Below are 13,433 nucleotides of genomic sequence, written 5' to 3' on the forward strand. Positions count from 1 at the left end.
CAGAGTTCCAAGCTCAAGCAGGCTCTCTCAGAGCCAATGAGGATTTGTGTAGATTCTGGCTTAGAGCATCCTGAGAAGAAAGCTCCCTTCTCAGGGGAATGGTCAAGCTGGCGGATGAAAGCCTGGAGGGGCCTCACACCTGGACAAGATGGGGACAAAGTTCCTGTTTTGGCCATTTGAGCTCCCGGACCCAGCTCTGCCTGTGCTCCACAGCCATCCTGGTCAATCAACTCCTTGTTTTATTCTTTGAACTTCTTTTCAGCTGGGAGTCGGATGAACAGGATGAGGGGTGGGGGCCGCTGCTTGGGCTCCCAGAAGCATCACTGAAGACCCTCACCTCTGGTGCTCAGGAAACACCCCTTTTGCCCAGTGAAGACCCAGTCAAGCCCAAACACAGCTAGACCACAGCCCGGGTTCGTGTTTCACGGTATCATTTATAAAGCCATACAATGATTGTAAGAGACAAGCGGCTGTACAGAGGGGGTAGCTTTTGTGTAATACATTCATATCCAGAACACTTGCCATACAACAGGGTTTATACAAGGTGGCGGAGGCTATAGGCACAATGATACAAAATATAAAGTATATTTCCATCTATAAATACACAGCAGAGGGCTGGGGGGTAGGGGGTGGGGAGCAGAGGGCTGGGGTGGGGGGCAGAAGATGGACTCTGGGTATGGGTCTCCCAGAAGAGGGCCTGGGGGGCAGGGTTGAGATAACAGTATATAAGGAACTTCTTACATTTGTTTTGAATGAAAGAAGGGAAGAAAGAAAATGGGGGAGATACCATATGCACACCCCAACGTGCTCACACACATACGAGCCAGATGTGGGTTCACAGGGAGGACTGGGTTGTGAACACTGACGAGGAGACGCATGAGTGTGTTGCACTTCCATGGCCTTGCTGCCGTGAGGGGCCCAGGCATGGAAACCAACTGAGATCCTCCAACTTTTCAGCCCTTTGAGGAGACAGGAGACAGCAAGGAAGAGGCCTGCAGAGCCTTATCCCATGTGGCTATCCCCTCCATTGCCAGCACTGAAACACTACTTAATCCGTGGACCATCAGGCCTCACCTCCTGGTTCTTCTCACTACTGGGTCACACTGAACTTGACATCCCTCCATCTATCACCTCCACCTCCCACTCGAAGCTCCCTGAAGAGAGCAAACCATGCACACACACACGCACTTGCGTACACACACGCACATACATCCTTTCACCACTGACCACGGAAACACCCATCTCGAGATCTTCTGCCAAGGCCTATGTGCAGAGGTGGCCCTAGCTTTGGGTCCAAGCTCTTCAAGGACCCAAGGCATAGAGGCAAGAGAGGGCTGGTTCCCTTGGATGGATCTTCCCAAGATCTGAAGCTGGGGAAAGAGAGCCAGAAACCCTGGGAGGTAGGACGGAGAAGAAATCCAGAGCAGGACGGATGTTGTTCACTGACTTGTCTCTCCTACATTTCCCAGACAGCACAAGGAACCTGTTTCATCCCTATTCAGGCCTGGTGCAGGGTCTCTCCCTCTCCTGACAGCCCCTTTCTAGAGGGGCACACCGCCACAGTGTCCTCCCTACACTACGAGACAGGTATCTCCAGGGACTCTCCAAAGCCAGGGTTTACCAGAAATTCTGGCAACCGTGTCCAAAACTATCTAAGCTGCCAGGAAACGTCCGTTCCAAACCTCAAATGTGAATTTGTTCCTCAGACAAAGCTGGACAAGGGAGCTAGGGGTCCACAGTAGCACAATAGAGATTTCAGTATCCAATTATTAGTTTTTCCCAGCCTTCCCTTAGGGGCCGCCTGTCTACTGTATTCTAGCCCAGCTCTTCACCCCTATCCCCCAGAACTATGGGGGCCTTCCCTTCCCCCCAAACCTGGCTCAATCGGTGTCCCTCTCTGTCAGCTCACCTCCAGATAATCCGGGAGGTTGAGGCCACAGGCCAACCTCAGCAATCTTCTGAGTTGCCAGAGGCAGTATGGACCTGGGCTGTAGCTGAGGGGTCTCGCTGACGGCATCACAGGCTGCCATGTCCGTCTTCCTTACCCCTCCTTCACTCACGGTTAAGAGCAGACAGCACTCTCACTGCTCACATACAGACTCAACTACACAGAAGAACAAAACAGATCACTCACAAAAAACGATGGGTAAAGAAGTATTCGTGTTTAAAGGAAATCTTTGGCAAGAATAGATTGCATATGGAGGGGTGAGAGTGCGTGTGGTCTGTGTGTGTATGCACGTGTGTGTGCCTGTGTGTGCGTGCATGAATGTGCAAGACCCACCTGTGAGAGTCACAGTGAGGAAGAGGGCAGACTACAGTGCGGTTCCCAGTGTAAGAACTGAGGCCCCCTCTCCGACGTCCTTCCAAAAAGCCAAACTCAGGTGTCCATTCCTTCTACAGGCATGCTGGGAAGGAGGCATCCACTTCCCAGCATCCACCTTGGTCCTTCACATGACTCACACATGGCTTGAGAAGGTGACACCTTGTGTGAAGGTTGACCCCAGACTCGAGGCTGACTGGGGGATGGCCTAAGGCAGGGTGCAGAGGCTCTGATGTTCCTCAAAGGCTCGCGTGAACATTCCAGCCGGGAGAAGCCTCCTCGGGCTGTGCAGCAGGATGAGGGTATTTACAAAGAAGGGGATGAGGAAATTTTTCTTCTAACCTGGGAAGAAGTGGGGTTCATTTGAGGAATGAAGAAAGTGGTAATCGAGACATTAGCATTGACTATCTCAGAGGGAAGGACACTTTAGAAGGACCTTGATCACTAAGCCCATTTATTCTTTGGGAAGCGGGACCCAAAGGGGCCTCTACCCATGATCCCCACTCTTCTCTCCAACTCCTCTAAACAACGCCCACACAGTCAAAGCTCCCCGGAGGGGGAAAAATCCAAGAAATGCACACAGCACGGCCATACACCTGCATCCCAAACACATGCTGGCTCAGGCCTGGGGTGATGGATGCAGCCATCCTCACATCCAGGATGCGGGCAGCTGGGCTACTGCTTGGTGTGTTATCCTCCAAGTCCCAGACTGAGCCCAGGGAGGCCAAGACCAAGGTCAAGGCCAGACCTGAGCTGTTTGGGATAAAGACACCTGCAGTTCAGGCTCTACTTACAGATTAGGGAAGAAAAGGAAACAGGTTGTGGCCGGGGGCAATAAAGCAATATGGGAAAAAACAATAAATATTTCTTGTCAATTTACCTATTCTTTTTTTAACCTTTTCTTATATTTTTATTAGCTTACAGATTCTATCAGTATGTCTCATGTATATATTATATATATTTATATATCAGTACAATACCACCCCTAGGGACCTCCTTGGGTTTAAATGAAGGTCTGAATGGTGACAGGGGCCTTCCCAACCACACAAATGGACCATAGGACCTTTGGCCTAAATTCATACATTCTGTCCTCTGTCCCACAGGCAACATGGTTCTGCTGGGGAGGCTGAGGCAGAAGGGGAACAGGGAAGCTTTGGCATTGTAGGAGGACCACGTGGTTCCCCAGCAGCATCCCCAGAGGTGCTTTGATGTCACCTGGGCAGCCCAGCCAGAAAGGGATCCGCAACCGTCAGACCCCAAAACACAGAGAGGAAAACAGGGGCTCCAGACCTCCCAGGTGTCCTGGGCAGGATTTTGGGGAGCAGCCTCCTGGGATAAGCCAACATAAGGACTATGAAGGACAGGGTAGGTCAGAAAGGCACAGCCCCTGTTCCCCAGTAGGCCTCAAGCAGGTGAGCAAGGACAAAGCTAGTGCTGGCACTTCCCAGCCCAGGAATCGGGCTGTAAGAAGGGAATAATGCAGAGTTTTGGATACCATCAGTGCGCATGCCCAACTGACACTGGACACTATCAGTGCGAATGTCCAACTCTCCGCAAACCAAGGAAAGACGCCACCCTTCCCCAACGGCTATCTTTCCCAAGACTGTGGGCATCGCTTCTTCCTCCAGCCCAGCTTCAGTCTCGGAGACAGAGCAAGGCTAATGCAGCAGGTGGGCTTTGCCCTCTGTACCAGGGTCGCTACTGGGGACAGGCTGGAGGGCCCCAGGGCCACTAGAGGGCAGTCGTAGGAACAGAGAGAGGACTCGGCTACGCTTCTTCAGGAGACAGCTTGTCTCTGCCCTGGCGCCATGCCACCCCATATCCCTAACCTTCTTTGGTCAGTGTGTATCACAAGGGTCGCAGACAAGCAGAGCTGTTTGTAATTCGAGTGGATAGAGGCAGGTATCGATCAGTGATCAGTGCACGGGGAGAGGGGGCGCATTTTACACCCTGCAACAAGAAGTCAGAGCAAGCACAGACCATGGGTGCCTCAGGTGAGCAAAATATAAAAAAGTGTCACCGCTTGATGTCACACGCTGGTCACTGGGTTTAGCAACCTTACCTCCAGAGAAGTGGGTTCAGCTTCTTCTCTCAAGGCAGGAGGGTAGGGAGAACAAGCTTTGTCACTGCTCTGCGAAATCTGGTCCCCCGCCACCACCAAAAGAGGCCTGTGTGTTCCCTGTGGGGGCTCAATTCTCTCAGAGGAAGAGGGGAGCCAGGGCCCCCAGCTAGCTGGAGAGGCTTTGGGAGGCTTTCTGAGTTTTTCTCTTCCATCTTTGCTTTCTCCTCCTCCCTTTCCCCTCCCCTCCACCATTCACGTCCCTCTCCCCAGTGTTGCACTTCCTTCTTGCCTTCTCCACAGTCAACCCAAAAGTCCTCTTTCTGGATTTAAGGTGGTCAGGATTCACAGGTCCCCTCTCCCACACGCCCTATCCCCAGTGCCCCAGCCTTGGGCAAGAACTCCAGGATTCATCTCTTCTGGCCAGCACTTAGCATGACCTTGGAGACGAAGTTGACGATGGCAGAAGCAGGCTGGTTAGGGTCAAGCTCTGCAAAGAGGTGGCAAGCGTTGTCCGTGGTGCTGCCCTGCTTCCGGGCCACAAAGCCGAAGAGCCTACAGGGGGTAGGAGAGGGGGCCTAGGTAAGGAGTCCAGGTTCTGGAGGGCAACCCAGGCTGGAAAGCCTACTTTGGGCCAGCCCGGCTTCCCCACCCCCCATGCCTCTCCAAGCATCTAGAACTGGGGCTAGCTCTTAAAGCCAAGTCCTGGGACAGTGTTTGCTTTGTTTCAGGGAAGGTGGCATTCCCCTAGGGAGAGGGGGCGGGAGCTGAGCTGGGTACAAGTGACAAGATGGTTAGAAAGGGTGCAAGGAAGAAACCAAGCCAAGCTTCCTGGGTTTTTTCTCAGCCCCACCCCAGTCTGAGGGTTCCTATGGGATACATCTCCCAGGTGGTCAGGGACAAACATAAGCAGGTCCCCATCTCCCCTACTCTACCTCTCTACCTCTCTCTCTCTCTCTCTCTCTCTCTCTCTCTCTCTCTCACACACACACACACACACACACACACACACACACACACACACACACACTGCTAGCTCTGGGAGCTGGGAAGCCCTGAAAATAGGAGGGGTAAGGAACCCCACACCTGTCCCCTGCTCCCCCAACACCAATGGGACTGACCCAGCATTCTCTCGCTCTCTGCAAAACAGGGTTAAAAGTATGAGAGCAGGGAACAGAATGTGAGCTCAGGGCCCCTCCCAGCCGGCGTGTTGCTAATTAGAGCAAGATGGGGAAATCAGGACAGCTGGAAATGCCGATGGAAACCCCTCGGCCGGGTATGCATGGCACCCACAGCTAAAATTAGCCAGGCTGGCCTCTGCCTGCCCGTGTGTGTCTGTGCACGCATACACAAACATGCCCCGTTCACACCTACGCAAGAGACACACAGTAAATGCATATCCTCATAGCACACACCTGATGAAGAAACCACACACACACACACACACACACACACACACACACACAAACACAGAGCCCTGTTTGTCAAACAGCTTGACTCTCTCTACTCTGTGGTAGGACCTGAAGGCCCGCGATAATGACCGGATGAGTCAGGGCACTTCCCTTTCCAGGTTGACTGTGTCTGTGGAATGGCATGTGTGACCAAGGCAGGGTAAAGGACATCTCTGAGTGCCCAGAATAGAAGCACACAGGCCCATCTCCCTCCCTGTGTCGCTAGGACAGAGGCCCAGCCAACTGGGCCTGCTCTGAACATTGCCATCTGATCCACCGGCAAACTCTGGTTTGTCTGATGTCTGGCAGTAGCGTGAAGAGATTCAGTGGCATAAGGAGGCACAAGAATGTGAGGTGCCTTTTGATCCTATGAAGGTTACAGAAGGCCGAGGCATCCTCCCTCCTACACAGCCCCTCTGGAGTCCCCTGTTGATACGGATTAGATTCCCAAGCAAGGTGCTCTCTCTTTGGACCACTCCAGACACTTGTGGCCTCCATTTCTTCCTTCAGCAACTGTTCGCAACTGACAGACCCACCCTGTCCTTGGGAGCCTGCAGTCTGAGAGTCACACAACCCCTTCCTCTGAGGTTGCCTCCCCTACCCCTAAACCCATTTCTATCTAGCCAAAATGCACCTGTCACTTAAGCCCATTTTTAAGTATTCTTTCTTTACACAAAGCCATCCAACTCCATGCCTAGACACATGTCTCTGTTAGCAACAAGATGTGGGCCATATTCCCTTTATCCTGATCTCGAAGACCTTGGTATACAGGCCCTCATCAGACCCTGGCCTAGAGCCTGTCCCCGTCCCTGTCCCTGACTTCCCCACAGAGTTCAAGGGTCAACCAGCTCGGTGCAGGGGAAGCCACACTTACTTAGCAGGTGCGCCTCCCTCTGTCTTCATCCACCTATGGAAAAAAAATGCTTACGGTAAGCCAATGTGTCTCTTTCAGGAGCTCTGCCAGGGGAAGGCAGAGGAGACCCCATTCCAGGAGACACATCCCTAAGATCACACACAGGATAATCCAAATGGAGAGGATACTGCAGCCCACCTCCCGTGTAGGGAGGAGACACAGCAGAATGAAGTCTGTGGAAGGTCCGCAGGTCTGGGGAGGAGACTAGAGTGGCTGTCAACATAATGGTCCTCAGTGCACAGGACAAACCATCGCTGTGGCTGAGACAAGAATACACCAGCACACAACACACACATACTTCAGGGGAGAGGAAGGAGAAGCCTATAAGATACTTACTTTTGCTCTCCCTTTCCATCTCCCTCTTGGAGAGGCAGCTTCTGTGTCTCTCTGTCTCTCTCTCTCTCTCTCTCTCTGCCTCCCTGCTCTTCTTCCTTTCTCCTTTTCCCCTCCAAAACCCACTAAATAAATATCCAACCTCACTCTGGAAAAAAAAAAAGATACTTACTTTCTTTCTTGTGGATCCAGGTCACAGAAGGTGACAGTATTGAGGGGGTAGTGCCGTCTAAAGAAGAGCCTGTAGCAAAGATATCAGAGGGCCAGAGTGAGCATGGGAGTAACTGCTTATTCACACCTGCCACCACCTGCAGGGCAGGCCACCTTCCCATCACTGTGCCTATCATGGGTTCATAAGACTCTCCTTATGAATAAGATGGCGTGAGAGCCTCATACCAGGACTTAAGCCCCACACAGGGACAAACAGATGCACCATAGAACTGGCACTGAGAAATGATAAATGGGGAACTGTGGAAGAGGAAGGAAATGGGCTGAGAGCAGAGCTCACCGTGTGAAAGCCTCTACCCTTCAAATCAAGGACCTTTCTTCATCAACATTCTACATGCTCAAAGCAGGCCACTTCTTTAGAAGTATGGATAGATGAGTGGATGACGTTGGATAGAGGGATGCATACATGCTTGCACAATGTATGGATGGTTTGGTGAATGAACAGATGTATACATGGATGGATGCAAGAGTAGATAAGTTGGTGATTGAATGGATAGGTGGATGGTTGGTTAGGTGGGTGGGTAGATGGATGAACAAGTGGGTGGATGGGTGGAGGATGGATGGATGGGTGGATGGATGGGTGGAGGATGGATGAATGGATGGATTCACTTTAGATGCACAGCGCAAAAACAGGCAATAGGTACAGGGATCGTCAGAGCATGTGTACATGGATAAATGAGGGTTGGAGGAAAAGATGGGCAGGCAGGCTTACTTTCTCTGATTGTCAGTCAGTGTGATTCCTTGGGCAGAGACCTTGAAGTGAACAATGGTGGCAGCTGGTGTGGGGTCAGCAGCCAAAGTCTCAGACGTGGCTTTGGAAATGGCTTGTGGCCCAGTGAGTGACTCCATATCCACAGAATTGATGAAGAGCACATTGCAAGCTGGAAGAAACGGAACCAAGGAGGAGTCACGGGGGCTGGAGTATATGGCAGGCAATACCTCAGGAGCCACGGGGGCTGGAGTATGCAATGGGCAATCCCTCAGGAGCCACGGGAGCTGGGGTATGTGGCGGGCAATCCCTCAGGAGCCACGGGGGTTGGTATGTGGTGAGCAATCCCTCAGTGCCACTGTGCAGAGGCAGGTGATGACAAACTTCAGGCAAGCCTTGAGCCAAAACCACTGCACACAAAAATGAAATCTGGGAGAAAATTCCATGCTGCACCTGCAGGAGGGGACCGGGCAGGAGGTGGGAAAGCAGGCCTGGGCATCGGTCCCATCTTGGGTGACACTTACCTGCTCCTTGCTTCAGCAGGTCGGTGGTTGAGTTGGCAGAGCCTGAGCTATCTTTTGATTCATCTGTGGGGTCTGAGACAAAAACTCAATTAGAGATTAAAACCCTACAGCAATTAAAAGGAGTCTGGCTGGGCCAAAGGCAAGCACATGCTTTTCTGCAATGGATACTCTTCTCACAGCAGGTCTTGGCAGTCAGCACTGCATATACAAAATGACTCCCCGGTCCCAGCACACTGCTGTGAGGTGCTACAGTCCAGAAGAACTGGGCTTTGATCCCCACTGCAGCACCTGCTAAGTACCTAGGAATGGATGGTGGTGACAACAGTGGTGGCACCCACGTCAGTATGCAGTCAGAAATAGGAATGTGGTGTGTGCCTATAATCCAGCACTTCAGAAGCCGAGCCAGGAGAATTGTGAGTTCAAGGACTACCTGGTCTACATAGCAAAAATCAATCAATAAACAGAACAAAACAAAACAAAACAACAACAAAAAAAAACCTAACTCTTAAAAAGAATATCAGAAGGAAGAAGAAGAGGAGGAAAAATAGGAGGAAGAAGAGTTGAGTGATGTTTGTGTCGGTGCTCCTATATGCTGGTACACAGCTGTGCTAGGATACGGACAGTGGGCATAGTCCACAGGTGTGCTGAATCCCTGCATCGCTGTGCTGACACTGGAGCCCGCACCTGGGATCTCACACGTACAGGGGTGCTCTGTCGTAGGGCTACATCTTCATTCCTCCTCTTTCCTTTTTTGTTGTTGTTTTGTTTTTTGTTTTGTTTTGAGACAGGGTTTCTCTGTCCTGGAACTCACTCTGTAGACCAGGCTGGCCTCAAACTCACAGAGATCCACCTGCCTCTGCCTCCCGAGTGCTGGGATTAAAGGTGTGCGCCACCACCACCTGGCTTCTTTTTTTTCTTTTTATTCTGAGTTCTCTGTGTTGCCCAATGGGACCTAAACTCACTCTGCAGCCAGAGCAGGTCATGAACCTGTGATCCGCCTGGCTCAGCCTCCTGCATTGCTAGGGCCAGAGATCTGCAGGCAGCCCCAGGCCTGTATCTGACCCAGAATTTCTGACAAATTTGAAAATAGTTGCATTTTAGCAAGTTCCCAGGATGGCTGCGGCAACTCTAAGCACTGTGCTCTGAGAGCTGCCGGTTTATCTGATATAAATATCAAATGATTTTGTAAATTCCATACAAATATAATTGAATTAGTGTCTAAATTGTGTGGTTACTAATGTTATTGAAGTTGCATTTGAACCTTTAAGCTAATAACGTTGGCCAATGGTAATTAATAATTCAGTGTGTCAAACTGGATGAACAGAAACGGTCACCTGACACTAGAAGTTCTCTCAGGTACCAGGATATAATCCTCGTGTGACTGTCCTCGTTCTGAGAATAAGGCCTGTTCTGAGAATTCAGTGTGAAATTTCTTAAACAGCCAGAGTACTTTTGAGAATAATCTGGTAATTAATGGGCAATTAATTTCCTCTTTAAAAAAAAAAGTAAGAGATGGGGGAGGGGTTCCCTGTATTGCTTCCGCCCTGGCTCCATTCTGGGCAGACAGCATGAGGGAGTATTTCCTACCTCGGCTTGGAATGACCAGTTTGCAGGGCAGGGCCAGTGGGATGACGGAGTGCTGATAGACCAGAGCAGACAGGGAGCCTGCGGGGAGAGACAGCACACCAAGACAGTGACGGAGAGAGACTGGAAAAGGGACACAGGGAACCCCACCCCATCCATCCACACCTTCCCAGTATCTGTCGCATGTTCCTGAGCCACATTCCAGCCCCCAGCTTCCTCATCACCACTTCCACCGACAGAACTGAAAACCTGCCCTCTACACTGAGAATTCCCAGGGGACCTAACTGCTTTCCTTGATAGCCATGCTCCCTATGTCCCCATCAGACCAGTGCAGTAGGAGATCGGTGACGTAAGATCCCAGCTCTGTCGTTTATCTAGAGGACTTAAGTTGCACTTACACATTCTTCATGTGCAAAAAGGGGAGAATGAGAGCTACCGTGTAGGATGGCTGTGTCACCAGAGTGACATGACAGCTAGATAGTGACTTTCACATATTGGCAGCCAAGGACAGCCGTCCTAACCGTGGTTATTTTAATGTACTGACAGTCAGCCTCAACTGAGCAAGACAAATAAAAGGGACCCGGCAGAGTGGAGGAGCCACGGTGCACAGTACGTAACCAGGAGGTGTGGCCAGGTTTCAATAAAACTTTATAAAAACAGCCCCAGTTCCTTCCTTCTGCCCAAGCCATGCCCAGGTGGACTGGCAGCGGTAAGATAGGTATAAGTTGAGCCAGACCCCCTGAGGACCAGGATAGAGATCAGAATGACAAGCCAAGATGCTCACCAAAGTTTGGCTCATTGGGACAGCCCTTGAGTTTGACTCCTCTGGGGCCTGTCTCTATCAGGAAGTGCCTCACCAGCTCATGGGTCATGTCTCCTGGAAGGGAAAGGAGGAAACAGAATTGGTCACTCATTGTCAAAGCACCCCCCCCCCCAATACTGTCTCATGGCCTCTGCAGTGTATAGGGTGAGATGGGAGAGAAGGTTACTGAGGCAAGGTGGCCAGAGTCCTGTGGATGAGGATCACCATTCATTCCTCTGTGTGGAATAGTACTTTAACTATTTGTTTATGTTGCCAAATAGTACTTTATGTAAAGATGTTTTTGCTACATTTGTTTATGTTACAGAATAGTACTATGTGAACTATGTACTGTGTAACTATGTGAAAGTGTGTTACATGTGCTTACACTGCATTTGTTTAATTATGTAAAGATGTGTTGCTGTTCTACCTTGCCTGCCTAAGACATCTGATTGGTCTAATGAAAAGATGAATGGCCAATAGCTAGGCAGTACTGGGATAGGTGGGGCTGGTGACAAAATAAGTAGGAGAAGAAATCTAGGCTCAAGAGAACAGAGAAGAGAAAAAAGAGAAGCAAGAACTAGGGAGAAAGAGAGGGAGATGCCAGACAGCCAGACATGGAGTAAAACAACAGAAGGAAAGAAACCTAAAAACCCCACGGCAAAACATTGACGAAGAGAAACAGGTGAATTGAGTTGTAAGAGCTAGTGGGACAGGCATGAGCTAAGGCCGAGCACTCATAACTAATATTAAGTCTCTGTGTCTTTATTTGGGAGCTGGTTGTTGTCCCTAAAGAAAACCTGCGACACTCTCTTCCATCCCTCCAGGAAACAGCCCACATACACCAAGTTCCAATGACTGCTGTCCCCAAACCACCCCTCACTGTCTTCCATCTTCTAAGGCCATCCCTGGTGGGTGAGGACCCTGCTCAGTACCCAAGGCTCTGAAGAAAGCAAGAAGCCCCAGCCTGCCGGGGAGAAGACACTACCTTTCTTGCCCTGCTGAGTGATGGTTGGAGGGGGCGAGGACACTTTCATGGCCAGCCCATAGGCCCCTCGGAAGGAGTGGCTGTCACGGATGATGAAGGCCCCTGGCTCCTGATCCTTCAGGAGTGCAATGGCTGAAACGAGAGGTGGCAAAAGAGTCATCAAGAAACCAGTGACACTGGCTTGGCTTGAGAGGATTCTCTCTTCTCTTGAGATGACATTCTTCAATGCCAGGGTGTAAGCAAGCACTCCAGAGGGCCCTCCTGTCCCAAGCAAGGCAAATAAATGTCTTCTGCAGATAGCCAGAGAGAGCAGTGCCATCTGTAGCCACTATTCAGCACAGCCCCATGACAGGAAGCATACAGTGTGTGACTGGGAAATGTGACGGCTCTGTAATCTCATTTCCAGAAAAACAGAGGGTCTGTAGGCCCTCCCTGCTGACCCTCCTTCTGCAATGATGGACTTTCCTTGAGACCCTGAGGTGGGCTTCACCCTCAGGCCTACATGCTTTTTGGTTTTTCTTTCTGTATAATAATGATGATTATGATAGTAATAATAGTAATAATAATAATAATATCCTCCATATCATAGTTTTAGATGCCTTGACTGGCATTTTACTTTGCCTGGGAAAGCCAAGACTTTGCTTGACCACTCCAAGGATCTGCTTCTGACAGCCCCACCCCTTTCCATGGGAAGTGGTTTTTTTCCTTTCTGACTCTGATCCCAGCCTCCTCTCTGTGACCACCACCTCCTGAATGGAGGAATGAGTTCTTGCCCAAGGCAGACATGGTGAGCGGGAGTCCATGATGTCTTCCAATGGGCCACCAGACCAATAATGCTGTCCCCAACTCACCCTGCTCTCTGGAGATCTCAGGCTTGTACCAATACTTGGAAGTGTCTTGAACAAACTTCACTTTAGCTCGTGTCTCGGGACTATTGTCTAAAGGAGGAAGCAAAGGGAAAGTGTTACACTTGAATTGCATGCTCCCCAAAAGGCGTCAACATCCTAACACCTCAAGCCTACAAATATGGCCTTATTGAAAAGAGGGTCCGTGCGGATGTAATCAAATTTAGACAAAGGCATGACAGACCCAGGTGAGACCTAATCCAATAATGACAAATGTCTTTCAAAGTAGAGAAGAGACAACAGACACATGGGGACTGTTCCAGGTGAATATGGAAACATCTGTGATCCAAAAGACACAGAAGCATCTCTGCCAACATCTGAATTTTGATCTCTGGCCTTTGCTATGACAGAATCTACCTCTATTAGTTTAGCTAGCAAGTGTGTGTCGGCTCCATGAAATAAACCCGAAAGCTAGATCCTCAAACATCTGAGAACGTGGTGGGAAGTATCCAGTAGCCTTCTCCCCCAGCCTCCCTCCTGCTAGCCACAGCCGTTGCCTGGCCACTCTGTGGTTAAAGGACCTGGCAGGCATCCCTTCCTCACCCCATTCCTTGTGCCTAGCAGATTCTGAATTAATTCTCCCCACTTCCCTCCCACAGGTTGATACCTCCCTTCTCCTT

The 13,433-nt window shown here is 50.5% G+C and overlaps 1 protein-coding gene across 14 annotated transcripts in view; it reads right to left on the reverse strand.

Annotated features, from left to right (window-relative positions):
* Positions 1 to 398: 398 nt before the first annotated feature.
* Tns1 (tensin 1) overlaps positions 399 to 13,433 on the reverse strand; it is a 229,143-nt gene continuing 216,108 nt past the window's right edge. For all 14 annotated transcript variants that reach the window (XM_041650703.1, XM_041650702.1, XM_041650701.1 and 11 more), the window contains 9 exons: positions 12,760 to 12,846; positions 11,909 to 12,040; positions 10,906 to 10,998; positions 10,125 to 10,202; positions 8,538 to 8,609; positions 8,017 to 8,185; positions 7,249 to 7,317; positions 6,705 to 6,737; positions 399 to 4,934 (listed from right to left, as the gene is read on the reverse strand). In XM_041650703.1, coding sequence (XP_041506637.1) covers positions 4,790 to 4,934; positions 6,705 to 6,737; positions 7,249 to 7,317; positions 8,017 to 8,185; positions 8,538 to 8,609; positions 10,125 to 10,202; positions 10,906 to 10,998; positions 11,909 to 12,040; positions 12,760 to 12,846 — 878 coding nt within the window. In that variant the 3' untranslated portion in view covers positions 399 to 4,789. The remainder of the gene's footprint in view (positions 4,935 to 6,704; positions 6,738 to 7,248; positions 7,318 to 8,016; positions 8,186 to 8,537; positions 8,610 to 10,124; positions 10,203 to 10,905; positions 10,999 to 11,908; positions 12,041 to 12,759; positions 12,847 to 13,433) is intronic.

The sequence above is a fragment of the Microtus oregoni genome, unplaced genomic scaffold (genome assembly GCF_018167655.1).
Source record: "Microtus oregoni isolate MIOR12 unplaced genomic scaffold, Mior012 000004F_ref0000308, whole genome shotgun sequence".
Taxonomy (NCBI): domain Eukaryota; kingdom Metazoa; phylum Chordata; class Mammalia; order Rodentia; family Cricetidae; genus Microtus; species Microtus oregoni.